General features: G+C 37.3%; 1 protein-coding gene across 1 annotated transcript in view; it reads left to right on the top strand.

The window, feature by feature from the left end:
- Positions 1-20,412, top strand: part of prex1 (phosphatidylinositol-3,4,5-trisphosphate-dependent Rac exchange factor 1) — a 75,204-nt gene that overhangs the window by 11,223 nt on the left and 43,569 nt on the right. The window contains exons 2-9 of the mRNA XM_079897476.1: positions 10,076-10,141; positions 10,356-10,478; positions 13,103-13,207; positions 13,571-13,672; positions 14,528-14,689; positions 16,822-16,955; positions 17,134-17,249; positions 19,818-19,967. Coding sequence (XP_079753602.1) covers positions 10,076-10,141; positions 10,356-10,478; positions 13,103-13,207; positions 13,571-13,672; positions 14,528-14,689; positions 16,822-16,955; positions 17,134-17,249; positions 19,818-19,967 — 958 coding nt within the window. The remainder of the gene's footprint in view (positions 1-10,075; positions 10,142-10,355; positions 10,479-13,102; positions 13,208-13,570; positions 13,673-14,527; positions 14,690-16,821; positions 16,956-17,133; positions 17,250-19,817; positions 19,968-20,412) is intronic.

Genomic DNA, 20,412 nt, shown 5'->3' with positions numbered 1-20,412 from the left:
TTGATTTAAAGTTTTTTTTTTTGTTTTTTTAAGAATACCCGAGTTCACTTCATTGTTGTGCATTTAAAACTCCTCTTCATTGTTGTTGCTGTAGAATTACTGCTGAATGAAAGCAACTATCAGGCAAATTGAATGTTAGGAAAGCGTCTGCAGAAATGTCTGCTGTCTACTTTCAGTCTCTGAACGCTGAAGCATTCAGTTTTCTGGTAGCCTAAAGATACTACACTTTAAATTTAGATCTGAATTTACACATTAAAACTATTCTTACAGCGATGAGTTTTCATTGGAAGCAGTGTTGCAAATATTCTTGGCATGCTATATTTAGATTTACTGGAGAGGATTTGTGGTTGTGAATGTGTGTAAATGTGAAACATTCTTGTTTGATGTGTCAATATACAGTAGTGAAGGAGAGAAAACTTAAACATGCTTGTCTATCACTTTACCCCCTTGGTAGTAGTGTAAGACATACTGTTAATTTTGGTTCTAGCTTTTTAGTGTAAACCATCCGATCAAAAAAGCAGCAAACCTGTGCTGCTTAATTCCAGTAAATTGGCCATGTATGTTTTGACAGTCATCTCAAAGTCAAAAAAAGTGGCCATATTTACATATTAACAATATGATGCATGATCCTTCTTAATTTCACCACCTTTTAATTTCATTGAAAGGATCTTAGGCCTTTAGAAAAGTATTATCTTGCCAGATTGTCATTTGTTGGACCATGATATGACCTGAAGGCTTTAGGTTTAGCATTATTTTCAAGAGCAAGTTGGTTTTGTACATGTTGTTCTGGTACCGCTTGTAAAAACAGCACATCACTGTTTTTTTAATATCTCACTTCTGTTTTACATTCGATTAGTAGGAATCACATGCTACAGCGAAGGCTTAGAAGTGTGCCTTAATGCTTTTTGCATTTCTGCTTTTTCCTTATCTGAAGCTTCCCTTATGGTGTTAAGCAATTTAGGCTCTCCCAGACCACTGACAAGCTCTTGCTTAAAATGGGATTACAGCTATAGCTGTTATTTTATTTTATTATTTTGAGCTCACTATTCTCAACGAATTGTCCCCAAAAGGACAGAGCTAGCAATTGGGGCTGTGCAATAAAATGATAATTACCGCAATAGAATTTTCCTCTATGAAATTATTACAAAAGTTTGATAAGTGTTTGATATAATGTTTTTGCACTATGCAAATAATGCTGCCCATGCATGTTGCAGACTATTGCACTAGTGCCAATTTACCTAACTGATAAGCGATGCCATTTCTGTTGCGTATGAGAAAGATTAAAATGCAAAAATAGCCAAAAGCAGAACGAAACAGCTGCTTTTTTGAACCGCATAACGTGGACCATTTATCAGCTCTGCTTTTTTGTTAAACTATAGCAGATTTTGTGCATTTTGTATTATACTAAATGGATACTGTTTTTCATAACAAATACCGTAGAAACAATATAGTTAGTGAGGTGCAATGCGTGGTTTTACCTGTGGTTAACATGATCCAAATGCAATGGAAGACTAAATTTGACCCTTTTAAAAATGAGTTTTAAAAAACATTTTTTTACAGATGTTACTGTTTTGGTAATGAACACAAATTTACATCTGCGTCCCAACTCAAGCTACTGCTACTGTCAAATGTGCCAAACATGTAATATTAATCTGTGAAATGTTTACCTGTTTGGCAAGTATTTATGATGATAAAGAGTAATCTGCTGATAAAACTAACCGATGAAAACAACTTTCATACAGGAGCAAAAATCTGCTTTTAAACTTAAAAGAAATAAGGATTTGACATTTATCGTGATAATTATCGACTGATATGAATTTTTTTATCATGCATGACCTTTTTTTTGGCTATATTGCCCAGCCTTACTAACAATCTTAAGTGCTATACCTTTGGTCGACTTGTTTTAGTTGATGATTTAGTGGGGCAGTCTTGTTTAAAGAAATTGCTAAGTTTACCCTAGTTTCACAACCAGAGGTTTAAAAAAACCATGTTGCAATAGCCAGACTTGTCCCTTATTTCAATAGAGTGCCACTGTATTGGCCATGTGTGACACACTTTACGTGCTTTTAAGTTGCATGCGGTCAAAACAGGATCTCAATGACGCATAAGAGAATATTCTAGTTGTAGGTGAGTGTCTGGACTCCCCAATGTTTTGCTGTAAAATACATTTGTTCACAATTAACCAAAGGTTAATTTTTACAGTGAAATAATGATGTGACTTTTGATGATATTGTGCTCCATATCCCAGTACACATTGATTGTCCACCATACTTTTATCCACCGTCTGTGGCCTGGCGCTGCTAGGTCAACCAGAACAGTGCTAGTCTCGACGTCTGCTAGTGGCAGAAGTGGTGGCAGCAGGCTCTTGACCCTCAGTCCTGTTGGGAGAGGTTGAAGTCCATGACAGCATATGGCCAGTCTGGTTTGGTCCACCTTACTGTCTGACCATCTTTGCCTGACTGCTTCACATCAAACAAAAGGCTTGTTGCCCATGTCTGACCTTCTGTCTTTCCACAATTCATCGCGGCTGGTGGCTTAGATCTCCAGTGATGTGAGATGGGAAAGTACATCAGTCAGATTTCCATCTCTTTTAGCATAATTGCGCGAATAATAGTGTGAATTCACAGTGTTTTACTCTGTAAAATTATATTTTGTGTCTCTCTTAGGAGCTTCACTTCCCTCACATCAAGAATGGCTTCAAACACACTATTCCCTAAGGGTTTGAAGTCTTTGAGCCGGAACTTTACCTCAGTCAATGTGTCGAATGGATTTGCGAGTCTAGGATATACTTCAACGTTTATCAGAACCCAGATTTTTCCACTCTGTTTTAGCAGCGCACTGGCATGCATATGGGCTAATTCTCTTCGCTGACAGGCACGGACCACACAAAGCTTCTTCACACCGCACCGTTTCCTATCTAGAGTCATATCCTTCCTCTTTTTGTTTTTCGTAAAGAGAACTCAAAATTATTTCCCCCTTCCTCACAAAGTTTCACCTCAGTTCATCCATTGCTCTGATTTTGGGTGGCGTTTTATTCTTTAAATGACATTAAATAACTATGATGTTTTAAAGGAAGATTCTCATTTCCTTATTACACACATTTACCAAACACTGGAAAGTGAAAACCAGATAATTGTTGCTGAATCATCTTCAAATGGAGCGCACAGATTGCAAGGTCGGATATGTTCGGAATTACATAATAACTATGTATGTTTTAGTATACACTATATACCTCTTTTTTCTGAAATACTATATAATTAAACAGCCATAATTACACTAAACATTTTAAAGAGTTGAAATTTACAATATTACGAAATACCATTCTGTGTCACATGACTTCAAGTTTCATGTTTAATGCAACTTTCATTTTTTGGCACATATCATCTTGAAATCATCTTAAAATTTTGTATACTGATTAAATAATGGGCCAAGAGATCACAGTTGATATTACTTCTGGTTCATCAACAGTAGCACACTAAAAATAAAGTTCTGTGCATACTGCACTTTTTTATTTTACATATTGAAAACATGCATGCTCTGCGTTCAGATTATGTTAGTGTGCTATTTCAAACAGCCAATCTAATACATTCTCATTTGTCCATACTTGCAGAAGGCAACACATTGGCATTGCTAATGTCAGCTAATTGAGTTGCAGTGGTGTTTGTTTATCAGAGAGGGACTAAGTGGTGTTTCTGTTCGCATGATAATGAAAGACTCTCGTCTGTGAGAGAGGCCGTAAAGGAGGTCATTGGAGTGGCCCATCGCCGTTCAGTGTCAGACCGCTCCAAGAGCGAGCAAGTGTGACAGAAATGCCTCTTCATGCTGGGCAAAAGTGAATGGATTTCACTCATGTCCTTCTCTTAGGTCTCATACTCTGGTATAGATCTGCCCATGTGCCATTGTTATATCTGCACCCACAGCTGCTTCAGTTGCATCTGAAAGGTTCAGGTTTTTTTCTGCTGATGACACGTTATTGTTGTTCATACTTAGATTTAGGCTACTTAAATTGAGATTTGAGGTAAATATATGTTCAGAAATATATAAAAAAATGTCCTTGAAAATCAATTCCGGGGGCAAATGCTGCACTTAAAACAATGTAAATTTTTATGAACCTGCTTTGAATAAATATTCAGGGTTAATGTCTTTCAGTCAAGTCACCACTGACAATATTTTTGGTTCCTCAATTTGTAAAAACAAACCAAAAACGTGCTGACAGGAATGTACATAACGTAACTGTTTTGAGGAAATTATTTGCTGCCGATGTCGCTTAACTCGTGTAGGAAAATTCCTTTAATGTACACATGATTCCTAGGGAGGCACCGCTGTGAAAGAAATTGCCATGACTACAGGCCCTATAACAATGTCACAAGTACATTTACTTTACATTGATATTCTGTCCAGGCACATCCATTCCAAAGGGGCTTATGGGAATGTCATCATCACAAACGAGTGCATGTTCAGTGCATTGCGTGTGTTTATACGTGCAAGTCTTCACAGTTTCCATCTGGTATGTTTTTTGGCAGTAGTCCATTCTCAATACAAGGGTGAAAGGCCGTGCAAGCTTACGAAGCACTTTTTTACCCTTCTATCTCAATAATGGCAATCATTGTTTGATAACGAACTAATTTAAAGGAAAACCATCTAAACAATGAACAGTGTTGATGTATTGTGTGCGGGAAACAGCAGCCTTTTTGTGACGGAAAAAGTTTGTTCTGCCTTTTCCTTCCTGAAATGCAAGAGGCCAAGGTCTCGCTCCTGTCATTGAATTAGTCTCAGTGTTTGGTTAAGGTCACCCTGTGTTGCAGGTGGCAAAATTATAATGTCTGTTTCCTGGCAAAGCATTTCATTGAGGGGGGAAAGAGTCAGCGAACAGCTTGTTTCCTTTGTGGGGACATATGGACACGTTCATGCTCTTCTACATCTAATAGCCTGTGGCTATTCTACTGTGTGTAACTCTATTCCCCTGTCTCTCTTACCAGCTGGGCAGAACAGACACAGTCACAGTCTTCAAACATGTAAACCTCATCAGAGTGCTTACAATTACTTAATAGTTTTTTTAAAATCTGGAATCTGGGTACATGTCTCTGCCGAAGTTATATATACATTTTTTATATATTTAAATGTAAAGATTGAATTTTAATAATGTAAATAAACGTAAATCATCTGACTTGAAATTAATATATCCTAATATTTTAAAATATATAAAATTTTTACGTTTTATTTTTTTAAATATTTTAATTTGACTTTAAGTGTGCAACTATTAGCACAAGTTCTATGTATAAATATGTATATATTTTTTTAATCACTCTATTTTTCTCAGACTGGCAGATTTTTGCTGAGAGTTTCATCTCTCAAACTTATTTGTGAATTTTTTTTTTGTGTGTGTGTGTGCACATTTAGTCTTTTTCAACTGCCCCCATTGCGGTTTTTGCTCGCTCTCCTCTACATGTCAAATGCATCTGTCATGTCTAAAGTCTGCATGCACTGAAGTTTCCGTTTTGAGAAAGTAATCGGACTAATATGTAGAGTTCAGTCCTCTCATTTAGTTTTGTTCTGGCTCTTTTTTTATTGAGATGAAATGAAATGCAGGCTCATCTGATCACTGGAAGAGATTGAAGTCACAAAATATAGCTTGTGATGGTTGACGTGCAATATTTCATTAGCTCAGTGCCTTTTACCTCTTTGAATCGGGATGAATGAATTCATTTTTCATTTTGCACACATGCCCCCGGTCGCACCTGTCATCCTCTGCTGCTGACTTCACACTCTCCGTTGCCCAGAGAACAGTAACGGTTGCTATGGATTCACAACGCAGCCTTGTGTTTGCTTATTTGTTGATTTTTTTTGACGTAAGCATGAGAGTGATGCTGGAAAAGGCCAGAGAAGGGCCAAATCAAGCATAGGAAGGCCTGATGGAGAAAATCAAACTCTTAATGGTGTTATCATTTCTCATATCCCAGCTTAATGTGCAGAGAGGGCTATAAGTAACCCTGAAAAGTGTAAACATTGTGATTCCGTGGAGCTATTAAAGCATGTTTGTTGAGAATTCTGACCAGCCTAAACACAGTAACATTGGCTCGACCAATGGCATGAGTTTGGGGGCAGAGCTGACCAATGGAGATAGGAAGAGGGTTACAGTTTTAATCTGTTCTTTATTTATTTTAAATTGAAATATCTATCTCCATCCGTGCCATCCAAACACCCCTGTAATCCTTCACACCCTTCGTTCTGGTTGTGGTGCAGTTTGGAGATGTACATCCTGTCTCTTACTCCACGAGCCCCTCAGGCTAAGTCACATGGATGACCATTTTATGGATGAATGTGGATGGGCCACATGAGAGATTGAATTAGCGCACGCCTGAGGCTCAGGCCCCTCCCCTCCCACTGCCTCAGGAACTGCAACAAACGGCACAGCCACCATCATCACCACCCTTATTACACTAAGTGTCAATAACAAATGTGTTCAGGGTCCTTCTGGGAGATCTGATGTACATTTAGATTAGACAAACTAGCTAAACCTGCGCCTTCACCAATGATTTCACAAACATTCTTTTTTGTTGTGCTTGAGATGACAACATGTGACGTTCTATTCTGAGCTGTTCATAGGGGTGTGCCGGTTTCAGAATTGGTGATGACGGTTATGACGTGAGTCAAATGTGACGGTTCGTAACATAACCGTCGGGGGGAGGGGGGGTGCGACGTTCGTCTGTTATAGGACAATTTAGTTTGAATAAACGAGCAGACACTGATTAGCTATTTGATCGCCTAAATTAAAAAAAATTAAATTAATATTTGTGTAGTGTTCAATGTTGTTATCGATAGAGATACGCAGTGGGGGATTATTTAATCCACAACCGCATCACAAAACTCATCATCAACGTTTTTTGACCAAATTTCAAAGCCGCACCCGCCCGCCATCCGCCGATTGTTTTGCGGTCTATGGACGATGCAATGCTCTGCTGATGCGAGCCACAAGAAAGCCCCTGTCTGTTCTAGAAAGGATGCAGCAATGATATTTAATGCTAATGTATGAGGCATAGGCCTACGCTGAGTTTCATTCATTTACGAAGAGATGCGCTCTAGTTCACAATGCAATGCAAGTGAACGTGGCGCACCGGCGCATCCATGTCACGGTTATTATATTGTCATTTGCTTTTTATTTATTAAATACATGCAATTGGTTGATGAAACATTTATTAAAATTAATATACAATTTATACAAAACGAAATTCGCTTTAAATAAAGGCTTTCTACAAAGAAAAACTTAATGAAGTGGTAAAAATCATGTCTGATGATTTACAAAACAAAACTTGCGTTGGTACTTGGCAAAGAATACAGTTGGAAACAACGTAGACCATTAATGACACAGACTGTTAACAATTGTTTTTAATTAGTGTTTAAACATTCTCTATGATAAAAAAATGTTTGTAAAAAATATTTTAATAACACGGTTTTGGCGGTTATAGAGATCTAATGACGGTGTTCAACTATAACCGTCGGTCTCACGGTTATATACTAACCGTCACACCCCTAGCTGTTCATGCGTTTCTTCGTTGACACGATCAATGCCTAAATGAATCTGCAGCAGTCAGGTGGTACAGCGGTCACGTGGTTCAAGTAAGAGCTCTCAGAAAATTCCCATCTTACAAGCTGTAATTACAAGCTCTACGAGGACGTGAACACTTTTTAGAAGTTGAAATCTCGCTATTACAGTAATTTCAACATGGCGTGAATGCATGCGGCATTTAAATGGATAGTTCACCCAAAAAGAAAATTCGGTAACACTTTGCAATAATGTTCTTTAGTTAACATTAGTTAATGTATTAACTAACATGAACTAACACTGAGTAATAGATTTATTACTGTATTAGTTAATCTTTGTTAACGTTAGTTAATAAAAATACAGCTGGTCATTGTTTGTTCATGTTCAGTGCATTAACTAATGTTAACAAATACAACCTTTGATTTTAATAATGTATTAGTAAATGTTGAAATTAATATTAACTAAGATGAATAAATGCTGTAGAAGTATTGTTCATTCTTAGTTCATGTTAACTAAGGTAGTTAACTCATAAACCTTATTGTAAAATGTTACCGAAAATTCTGTCATTTACTCACCCTCATATTGTTCCAGACCTGTATGACTTTATTTCCTCTGCAGAACACAGATATTTAGGATTTTGAAAAATGGTTTGACTGTTTTCGTTTATATAATGAAAGTTAATGGGGTCCAAAACAATGTATGGACAAAAAAACTCTAAGAAGAACATTCTTTCAAAGCATCCTCTTTTATGTTCCATAGAGGATAGATGCAGAGTGAGGAAATGATTACAGAATTTTCATTTTGAGATGAATCCCTTTAAGTTTAATCAAGTGTTTCTTAATCAAGTGTTTCAAGTGCGAGCATGTGATTTCACATGATGTTTACAGCTAAATGTGTCTTTACAAACAAACGCTTTTAGTAGCATAAGCTGGCATGGTGACTGTCTTCCAGAGATGCAGAAGTGTGACCGAGATTCAGTCTGTCATTATCAGAGGGATGCCGTGGGGTGGCGAGTGCTTCTCATTAGACGTTTGGTCCTGTCATTGTGGTAAAGGAAAAAGAGGCATTAAAGGTCTTGTTCGCCTTTAAAATCCATGAGAGAAGGATGAACAAGAGGGACAAAATAATGAGAGATTTTTCTTACGAAACAATCAGCCCTATGCTGACACACAAAATGAATCAAAGAGAAAGATAGAATGAAAAAAACAACAATAGTCATGTGGCAAAGGTGAAAACGCTCAGGATAGGTCTTTAGCTGTGTCGTGTTGCTGTGGGAGACCGTCGGAGACAATAGCTGGAGTGACGGGTAATTTAACAGACACTAGGGCGGAATGAGTCGAGTGCACTGTTAGCAGATCGGTTCATCGCTGCTGCTTGCCGCTGCTGATGAGAAGTGTTTTACAGAGCTAGAATTAGAAACATTCAGTGATTGGCAGACTCTCTTTCTCCAGGGGAGAGTCTTCTAAAACCGTGATGAAGATATTTATAATTCTCTCTCAACCCATTGCTTCGGTTTTTCTATCTGATTCTCAACAAAGTGAAACAATAGTGTTGTTAAATGTGCCTGTCTACAGTTATTTTACAAATCAAATATACTGTTTACTCGCAGAGATGGCCTAAATGTGTATATATCAGTGGTTCTCAACCAGGAGACCTCAACAAACTTCCCAGGGATGCTCAAACAAGCATTCTAAAACAACTAAAAATCAAGACATTTCTTATTTTAATTCACCTCAACTGTTTTTTTACTTCTTTTTTTCTTTAAAGAACTAGGGTTCCCACTGTCTTGAAAAACCTTGATATATGATTTCTAGACCTGTAAAAGTAATAATTTGCATTTTTATAATGAATATAAATAAATAAAATCATGCAAAACTGTCATGTGGCTTTCGAATGTTTGTTGTGGACAATGGGGGGCCCCGGAGTCAAAAAGGTTAAGAACCACTTATATATATGTATACAATATATGAGACGACGACGCCTATCTCATGGTTTACAGGGAGCTCTTAGAGATTTGCTGTCCTCCACTAATGATGATTGAACGTTTATAATGAGTTTGAGCAGCTTTGCCATATTTACATGCAGTAAACATTGATATAAAGTGTTACTTTGAGTTTTGTGTTGCTGATTTGATTTCTGTATTCATGCACTTGTGTGCATGTTTGGGTAGCAGGCCTCCCATTCTTTCATTGTCGGCACATAAGATCTCTTTGTAAAGTTTCTGATAATTTTTCTGACACTTCTGTTTTTTTCTCTCTCTTGATGTGAACCAAACCATTTCCAGTAGAGCGTACAGTACATGGAGTTTGACTTCACACTGTTGTGTGTGTTTGTCACTAAAGCTGAATGTTGAGTCTTCAGATAGATATGCAGGCAGAAAAGGGTGTAACAGGAAGTGTAACAACTTAAAAAAATGAACTTATGTCTGGCGGCGACCATACAAATCTGCCCCACCTTTTCACACCTCAGTGATTCCACATGTAAACACTAACCTTTTTCTCTCTTTGTCTCTCTATTTTTGTATATCAACAGGCTTTTCTCCAGAGAATTGAGCAGACTGCAGAAAACCAACAATGTCTCACTCCAGAGCAGGTCAAGGTAAAACCCCATTAACACACACTAAACATGCAGAATTATTATTTATATAAAATAATAATTGGCTCCAAAAAGTATTTAGACACTTAAACATTTATGAATGTCATTGCATTAGATCAAACTGTGTGGAAACAAATTATGCTAGAGCAGAACTAGCTTCAGTTTTCTGGCCATTTTGCAAATGTGGATGTAAATTTTGTTTCTTACTTTCGCACAGATCTTGTTTTCTAACATCGAGTCCATTTTGGATGTCCATTCTGAGTTTCTTTCCACTCTGGATGCCAGTTTGCAGCCTGAACCCCAGCCGCACCATTCTCTCGGACATGTGTTCCTTCAGTTTGTGAGTCCCTGTGATTGCATTTGAAATCATCTTTGAACTAGTGCTGCTTAGCAGTTGATTTTATGATTTTTGAGTTTTTTTGGTTAAGAAAACATAAATATCTTTTTTTCCACTCCATCCCAGTGTGATATTGTTCCTAGTATCCTAAATCTGAATGCTCTTAAAATACTATCAGCCCTGAGACTGCCTCCCCCTCCCTATGGTCTTTCTGAAAAAGTGCATAAAGTGGAACTTGTCGGACACGTGACCAGTAGTTCAATACTGTTAGAGACGCTGAATTCCAATATTAGCAACAAATGTTCAACTGCTGTCTACATTTCTAGCTTCTTAACTGTTCTGTATACGTTAAAAACTTTTCCCTCTCTGAAAATATGATAATAATGATAATGACATTCAATGATTTATTGATTCAGTTATTTTCAGTGATGGCTGCCAGTATCTTTTAAAGCAATGAAAATTAAATCCAGTGCTTTAACTCTATCCATGGTTCTCACAAGAAGCGTTTTGGGTTTGGCATGTGTATGTGACCTTCAACCAAGTTCACTGAAACATTCTGAGGTTTTAACCTCAAACTAGAGTGAATTTCCTCTTAATTGGACTGTGTATGTATGCATGGATGTGTTTTTGGATGAACGGTGTTATAAAACATATGCCAGAACAGATGTTCGCCTCGTTCATGGATGAGGGTGTGATGCTGCCAAACTCTCTCATTACAGGTGCTGTGGTCTGGAGCCCCGAGGGCCCAACCAGAGTACTGGCACACACACACACACACACACACACACACACACACACACACACACACACACACACACACACACTGCATATGCACTAATGCAAATGGCGAACCCTATGTAGTCAGATACACACATACATATATAGACAACACGCAAATGAAGAGGGTGAAAAGAGAAAGCATGAAAATGGAGATGCATTGTAAAGATAAAAACAAGCACAACAGCTCTTTAACCACACAGTGCCTCTGGAATCCCAGTATCATTTTCCTACTCTGTCAGGATGCCTCAAGCACCCACAGCCGCCAGGATTCACATCGTCCCTGTCAAGGTTACAGTGCCTACACAGACTGTTCTTGTGGAGCTTGGATAAATGACATCCTACCTTCACCACATGCATCTTTAATAAACTGTCACCTCAGCCCTGAGTTTTTCTGGACTTTTTAACCAGACCTGCCCATATATATGTATAAATATATATTTTTATAATGCATCATTTTTATTTTATAAATTAAAATTTATTGTAATTCTTTTCTATTTTAAAATGTTGAACTTTGGTCTGGGGAGTCTGCTATGTATTTTCTACTGCACAAGAGGCGTGATCAACGGGCATAGTTCAAATGGCTCTGTACGCAATTGGATAGTCCTTCAACCAATCAGACCAACGATCCGGGTGACGTACTTTGCAGAGTGAAGCGAAAACTCCAGGCAGGAAATGTGTAACTAAATGTGTTGATCAGCGTTTTGCAGAAGCAGCAATGGAATCGAGCGATTTTTGCAGGTTGTGCAATAAAAACATGAAAGTTAGTGGTATTTACACCCACTCGAGCGATTTGTTTGCTGAAAAGAAGCCATTGAGCATCGTCCAGAGGTTAAAAGGAATTGGACAGAGCCGTAACGGTTATGGAATTGGATTGGATTAAACCCGCCAATAGCGCGCCAGGTGGATAAGCCAGTTTGTGATTGGTTCCCGCAAATTTATAAAGGAAGCAGGATAGATAAATGTACAGGTTTCCAGCCTGAGCTGCAGGGCGAAATCAAATCGCCGGCAGATCAGACTGGGTTTACCCAGTCTAGTTAACAAGTGCCTTCCAATACTATATAAAAAAGCACCTCAGGTAGCATCGTACTCAAGAGCTGTAGTGCAGAGCTGGCAAGTTTTTATTTGTTTAAAATAAAAATCTTTGATCAGTACATAATATTCATACTTCTACTATATGGTTATTTAAAATAGTAAAAATCAAGAGTGACTAGGTGTCCAAAATTTGAACCGGTAACCTTGTAGAGATTTGTTGTAATTACGGCATGCCTGGATCAAAGATGTGCACTGCTCACTTTTTAAGTGCTATTCTTTTTTTTAGCTTGCAGCTTCCTATTTCCATCTAGCTTTTGCGACCCATAGAGAAGGTGTGGCTTTCAGGCAAAACCTATGCACTTCGATTTCACTTCCTGTGTTGTTTCGAATAATGTAGGGCAGAATGACAGCGCCTCATTGCATCTCTGGCAGTTTCACTACCCTCTTATGTCACTTCTCATCTCAGTACTTGAGAAAATGGTTAAAGGGGGTGTGTATTAAACTATACAAAGACAGCTCGAAATATTTATTATTTGTTTAGTGTTTCACATATGAGCTGAACAGGGCCGTCGCTAAAATTCACATGGCCTAGGACAAAATTTTATGGGTGGACTGGACTCCCTTTATCAGATGGCCTGCCAGCCTGGGACAAAGTATATCCCTGAAGATGAGATTTAGAAATGGGAATGTGCAAAACCAGACCAAAACTAAAACATTTTTATATAAATCTGTTAGGGATTGGTCTCATTCTAACCAAAAATGAACACATTTAACGAAGAGTGTTTTGAAGTGTGACTCTCCTCTCTCCACTGCAGAGGGAACGTTTCTCAGTGTATGGGGAGTACTGTAGTAACCATGAGAAAGCACTCAGACTACTGATGGAGCTTAACAAGATCCCTCAAGTGCGGACTTTCCTGCTGGTAAGCACCTTTTATATCATTTTCAGAGAAAAAGTCCAGTCCTTTTCATTACATCATATTCTGATGAAGATCCTTCAAACATGAGTCTTGCCACATATCAGTTTCACATCTGTAACCCTGATGCAGATTTCATTAGTGAGTAGAGCAAATAAACATTAGTGGTTGATCAATTTACCACAGGAAATAAATTGATCTCCAAAACTTATTGAAGTGAAATTGATACCCAAACTTATTTAACTGTACAAACCAGGATGTGAGATGGTGCCATTCATCGCTTTCCATGGAAACTCACTGTATTCTCAATATGAATCAGTTTAAAGTGATGTTACACAGTTTAAATCATTTCATGTGTTTGTTTTTTAGCACCTCATGTTGTTGGGAGGTAAGAAGAGCACAGATGTTCCTCTTGAGGGGTATCTCCTCTCTCCCATCCAGAGGATCTGTAAATACCCTTTGCTACTAAAGGTATGGGCATTTCAAGCAAGTGCATTATGGGTTATATTGTTTATTCTGTATATACTACTCTACAACATTCTGATCATATTACATAAAACGCAGCTACAGCTATATATGTATGACAAGACAAGCAAACCTAAAAGTATGCATGAAATGACATTCGCAACACACTTTACTGTACTTCCCAAATGTGAAATTTGGATATTTGAGAAAAAACTGTTGGGTGGGACTTGCTTTTTTAAATGTTTTTGAAAGAGAAGTTTCTTAAGCTCACATAGGGTGCATTTATTTGATCAAAAATACAATAAAATATCAAAAAACTGTTTTATATTTTAACATTTTTTTCCCTGTAATGCAAAGCTGAATTTTCAGCATCATTACTCCAGTCTTCAGTGTCACATGATCCTTTAGAAATCATTCTAATATACTGATTTGGTGCTCAGAAAACATACAATTTCATATATTTATCAATGTTTAAAACATTTGTGCTGCTTAATTTTTGTGGATACTTTTTTTCAGGAGTGTTTATTGAATAGAAATGAATTCATTTATTTGAAATAGAAAACTTTTTAACATTAGCTGTGTTTACTGTTGCTTTTCTTCAATTTAATGCACCCTTGCTGAATAAAAGTATAATAAAAAATAAAAAAATCATACTGACCCCAAACGGTCGTGTACATTTACAGTGTGATTACAAATTATCTATCTTGCGAATAAAACCAGGAATTTATATCTCAAAAGAAAATGGGGACAATATATTGATTTCATGTTGACTTGAAATAGTCTCTTGTGCACAGTATCTGAAGCATATCAGCAGATGTGTAACTGTGTAATACAAGCATGTACCTGCTGTTTGCCCTTCAGGAACTTTTGAAGAGGACCCCTAAGAAGCATTCAGATTACCCCGCGGTAGAAGAGGCCCTGCAGGCCATGAAAGCGGTGTGCTGCAACATCAACGAGACCAAGCGACAGATGGAGAAACTAGAGGCTCTTGAGATACTACAGTCACACATAGAGGGCTGGGAGGTGAGACATGTTTTGTAATTGTCATAGATAGTGCTTTTTTTTTTTTTTGACTGTTTCCTGGTTGATGGTTTTAAAGGAACAGACCAGAACCAGTTGTTTGTATCTTAAAAATACGTCTTTATTTAGGGAAGTTCCTCTGACAGTATGCTTTGTGTTTATAAGAATTTTTAAGCGAAGCCTCAAAAGAATCACTGATGTGGACATGGTGATGACATTTTCTTAGGACATATCACAAGCAGGAAGAGGAAGTCTTAACACAAAGGCCCGTTACCATGGATATCCTTTAGTTTTGTGTAACATGCGACAGTGTGCCACCACAAACTCACTTTCCCTTCTTCTCTCTCTTTCTCTTAAGCACTTCTTTGCTTGCTTTCTTTGCTTGTATCTCCCCGCCTCTTTTTTTTCCATCATCGTCTCTGTACCATAGTTACTTTGTCTTCATCCTCTCTTTCTCTCACTCTTTGTGCCCTGTCCATTAACCCTCTTTATTGATTTATCTGATGCAGTACTGAGTGGTTGGACAAAGTGGGGCATTTTCTGTAGCCCTAAGTGTACTAGATAGTTAAAATTTTTCACAATTTAGTGCATACAGTGCATTCTTTCTTCTGTTGTTATTTTCCAGTCCCTTCATGCCTCTGTGACCATTCAAGATCCCCGCAAAGCATGACAAACTGGGGATTATTTAATCATATTTTGAAATTTGGGTAACACTTTAGTTTAGAGTCCATTTCACACTATTAACTAGTTACTTATCAGCATCCATACGACTAGGATATTGCCTGCTTATTACTTTTAAAGCACATATTAATGCCTTGTTCTGCATGACTATTCTACATCTCTTAACCCCATAAACTTAACAGCTACCTTACTAACTATTAATAAGCAGTAATTGAGAGTTAGAGGCAAAAGTCATAATTAATAGTTAGTTAAAGGAGAACTCCGGTCAATTTTAATATTTCTTTCTTTCTTCTGTGGAACACAAATTAAATAAAACATGTTAAATAATGGGTTGGATACTATTTAACATATAATAAATGTTAATGTGGGCTGTCGAATTACAAAAGGAGAACAATAAAAACAAAATTCTATACAAAAGGTCAGTAAAAGTTTCATAATACTTATGAAATCTTGGATTATAGGGCAGAAGTGACATGGACCAAGTCTATGAAACTTTTATGGTGCTTTTTTGGGTCATAATGGAGCTCGACATCCTGGATCTCCATTCATTTTTATTATATGAAACAAGCAGCAAGTGCTTTCTTCAACATTTCTCCTTTTGTGTTTCACTGAGGAAAGTAAGTAACATGAGTTTGGAACGACATGAGGGCGAGTAAATTAAAGGTTTCAATGCTTCTGAGATCATGTATAGATAACATTAAACATTTAATGCAATTTAAAACGAGAGCTTAAAAAGCAGGCTGTATTTCACTTCGGATATAGAGCGTTTTAGGATGTGTGGTCTGATTTAAAAGCAAATGCATTAAGTTTCCATTTAGACCAGAGTGTTTCACCTTTATAGGTAAATAGTGCAGAACAAGCGGGAAGCAGATTCCCATCTCTCTAATTGACCCGTCTGGGCACGCCATTGATTAAGCAGAGAAAATGGAGTCTGCTTATCAAACACACTCACACACGCCCACACCTGCCAAGCTTAGAAAATCACATCCTGTACAGAGTCAGCACGGACTGCGGCGTCGGAGTGGAATCAATTTGTAATGGTCCTGGATATTGAACAGGACACAGTATGTGTTACCAAAACCTGTCTGTGTCTGGCTACCTCCATCCCCATAAAGAGAGAGGGGTCACTGCTTTTTATATGTTTTTTGTTAGGAAGCAAAGTGGGAGTAAGGAGAGGCTTCTCTTCTCATGGAAGGCCATGATTAATGACCAGATTGTAATTATTCTAAATTAAATTAGACAGTCTCACTGTTAATAAAACACAAGGAAAATGTCCACCTGTTGAAAGAAATGATCGACTAAGCAGTTTCTGTTGCTTTTAGCTCCGCTACATGAACACGGGCAGCTAAACACTTTTGACTAAAACATTCAAAGTGGAATTACTCAGCAGAAAAATCTTACTCTGCCACATGTAAAGATGTTTTTTTTCTTTCTTTCCGTTTTTCATTTTCCAGGGGACAAACTTGACCGATATTTGCACAGAACTGCTGCTCCAAGGCAATCTGTTGAAGATATCAGCTGGAAACATTCAGGAACGAGTCTTCTTTCTGTTTGACAACCTCCTAGTGTACTGCAAGAGGAAATCCCGGTAAGGCCTTTTAGATGCTTTTGAGTTATCAATGAATCTAGTCTACTGATATTGGTAACCTAATTACGTAAACAATGTATTGGAGTGTGTTATGGTTAAACACTTGACAAAACCATCAGGTAGATATGTAGAAACTTAATAATACTTGTCTAATTTTTCCACTCTTTAAAAAATCCAGAGTTTCAGGGAAGAAATCCACCAAAAGGACGAAATCCATCAACGGGCCGCAGTATGTGTTCAGAGGTCGCATCAACACGGAGGTCATGGAGGTCGAGAATGTGGAAGACGGAACTGGTAGGTTTTAAAGTGTGTGTGTGTGGTATGTATTTTTGTGCTGCTTGGAGTATTAAGTCGTTAGCTTAGCATCATGCTAACGTTAAGGACTATTCAAATATTTAAAATATTCAAGTCAAGTCTCCCATGCAGCTCACTAGTTTTTTAAAACAACTGTGTTTGTGCCCTGTCATACAAATATTTCCTACCGCTAATTTTTTTTGGGTTGGTAAGATGTTTTTGAAAGAATTCTCTTGTGCTCACCAAGACTGCATTTATTTGTAATATTGAAATGTTTATAGATTTTAAAATAACAAATAATACAATTTTATGATTTAATATATTTTAAAATGTAATTGATTCATGTGACGGCAAATCTGAATTTTCAGCATCATTACTCCAGTCTTCAGTGTCACGTGATCCTTCAGAAATCATTTTAATATGCTGATTTGGTGCTCAAGAAACATTTATTATAATTATCAATGATGAAAACAGTCATGCTGCTTAATATTTTTGTGAAAGATACTGAATTAGCAAGTTCAAATTATTATTTTTATTTGAAATAGAAATCTTTTTGTAACAATATAAGTCTTTACTGTCACTTCTGATCAATTTAATGCATCCTTGCTAAATATTAGTATTAATTTCTCTCTCTTCAGAGTTCATATTTCTCTCTCTCTCTCTCTCTCTCTCTCTCTCTCTCTCTCTCTCTCTCTCTCTCTCTCTCTCTCTCTCTCTCTCTCTCTCTCTCTCTCTCTGTCTCTCTCTCAAAAAACTGACCTCCAACTTTTGAACACTAGCGTGCAAAGCAACTTTTTTCATGGGATGTGTTATGGAGTTTCCTGCGTGATATACTTGTTTGTTCCATCTGATCACCATGTGATGCTTATGAACATCACAAGCAACAAACAAAACCATTTAAAGGGAACTTCAGCTTTTGCAGTAGAAATTAGTGCCACTGTGGCCTGAAGATAAGATCACGCAGGGCTTCTTAGAATTGAGCACTTCGCATTTAGCACCTCCGCTGAGCTGACCGCTAAGGGGCCGTCGTCAAAGGTGCCGTTCAGCTGTCAGGCCGAGCATGAAATTAAACACTCAGGGGAAGTAACGGCCGCTCTTCTCACCTTTTGCTCTTTAGTCTTTCACCACACCTTAAGTAGCAGAGTGGAAGTGCAACTTCTCTCTCTTTCTCTCTGAGCCACAAAGAAAAACATCCTTTCTGAAAAACAAGCCATAGGACTTTCAAAGTACCAGCCTAAACCACACGTGCCATCAGTTGATACGGCCAATGTGAGACGTGTTTTGTGTTTCAGTCCTCTCAGTGTCATGTTTATCAGGGCTTGTGTCACATGACACTCCACATCTGTGTAAATGTATCATTTAGCTGATGCGTTTTGCCTTCTTGGATAAGGTTACAGATAAAACAACTCGCATGTTGTGGGTGAGGAATGAAGATAATGTGTTTGAATTTCAGATATTCATCCTAATTGCATGTTTATAGTGATGTTTCAAGGGAGATTTCAAGGCAGTGTAGTGATAAATACTGATTGGAAGTGGAGGGAGTTATGACCAAAATCTTATATCACGCTATGAGTAATTTTACATCCCAGTCAATATTTTTGCTGGAAATTCACATAATAATGGTATATAAAATGTAAAAATAAATGTATGTTTTATAAATGTATTTTTTTCCCCAACATTTTAGATGCATTTAAGTGAATTTCCAGTAAAAAAATATTGAACTAAAGTATATACTGTACATACAATACAAACATTGTCCAAAAGCAGTACCACAAATTGTAGCTATTGAGTGAAAAACAAATGACTCAAAACAGTAAAACTATAACACTTATAACATTGACTGTATAGTTCTTATTGAATGAGTCACATTTGAAACCATTATAAAATGGCTCATATTTGCGGCAACATCCCGCTCCGTATTTTCACATGACTCCACGTTTCTTCATCGCTCTCATATTTAAAGCATGGCAATTTGATCTGCTTGTTTTGACTGAGCTATTGTTTTAATTGGAAAACGATCGGATAATGCTTAAGTGGTGTTTATTACAGAGCCAGATTTATGTGCCAAATGCGATTACTCATAAATTCTCTCCAGTTTTATGTGAGCTAAAAGCCTTTGTCGAATCCTCTCAGTGCTCAGAAGTCTATTTATACTACCTCAACATTAACCACTGCTCATTACCTATTCCATACCTCATTCATTTCTCCATATAATTTACCTGCTGTCAAATCTGGGTTAAAATTGGACTATGAGTAACAGTCTGAACCCCAGTCTCAACTCTCTGTCAGGATTTGGTTTAATGGTGGGAGAGATGCTGAAATGCATCTTTAACGATTCCTTTTTAATGGGATAGTTTAACCTTTTTACATTATTAATGCTTCTAGATTGTTGAAGAAAATCTTATTATCAGTGTCAGCATTTGTGTTTGGGTCAGTAACTCATTTAGTAATGGTAAGAGGAAAAGGCGTAAAAGATTTTGATTGATTAATCTGGTTTATTTAGCTTTTAACAAATAAATGTACTTGTTTTGTTGTTTTTCATGTTCATGTTTTTCATTGTCTTTCTAGCGGACTATCACAGTAACAACTACACGGTGACCAGTGGCTGGAAGATTCACAACACGGCCAAAAACAAGTGGTTTGTGTGCATGGCCAAGAACGCTGAAGACAAGCAGAAATGGCTAGACGCCATTTTAAAGGAACGTGAACAGAGAGAGAGTGAGTGGATTAGTGGTTTGTCATTGCAACATAAAATCATGAAATAACACCAGTTAAATGTAAAACATTTTAAAATGCATTGTGTACTTTCTGTGTGTTTCTGTGCATTACTGGGATAGTTCACCCAAAAATGAAAATTCTGTCATCATTTACTCACCCTCATGTTGTTCCAAACCTGTATGAATTTATTTCTTCTGTTGAATACAAAAGAAGACATTGTGAAGAATGTTGTTAGCCAATCAGTTAATGGACCCCATCCCTCCATACTATGGAAGTCAATGGATTCCATCAACGTTTGGTTACTGACATTCTTCAAAATATCTTCTTTTGTGATCACCAGAAGAAATAAATTGTGTGTAAATGATTTGGATGAACTATCCCTTTAAATTGGTCCCTTTAGTAACTTTTATTTTTCATTTATTTTTATTTTGTATACAATAAGGAT

Source organism: Squalius cephalus (assembly GCF_949319135.1).
Source record: "Squalius cephalus genome assembly, chromosome: 16".
NCBI classification, from domain to species: Eukaryota; Metazoa; Chordata; class Actinopteri; order Cypriniformes; family Leuciscidae; genus Squalius; species Squalius cephalus.
This window is presented reverse-complemented; position numbering and strand designations above follow the sequence as displayed.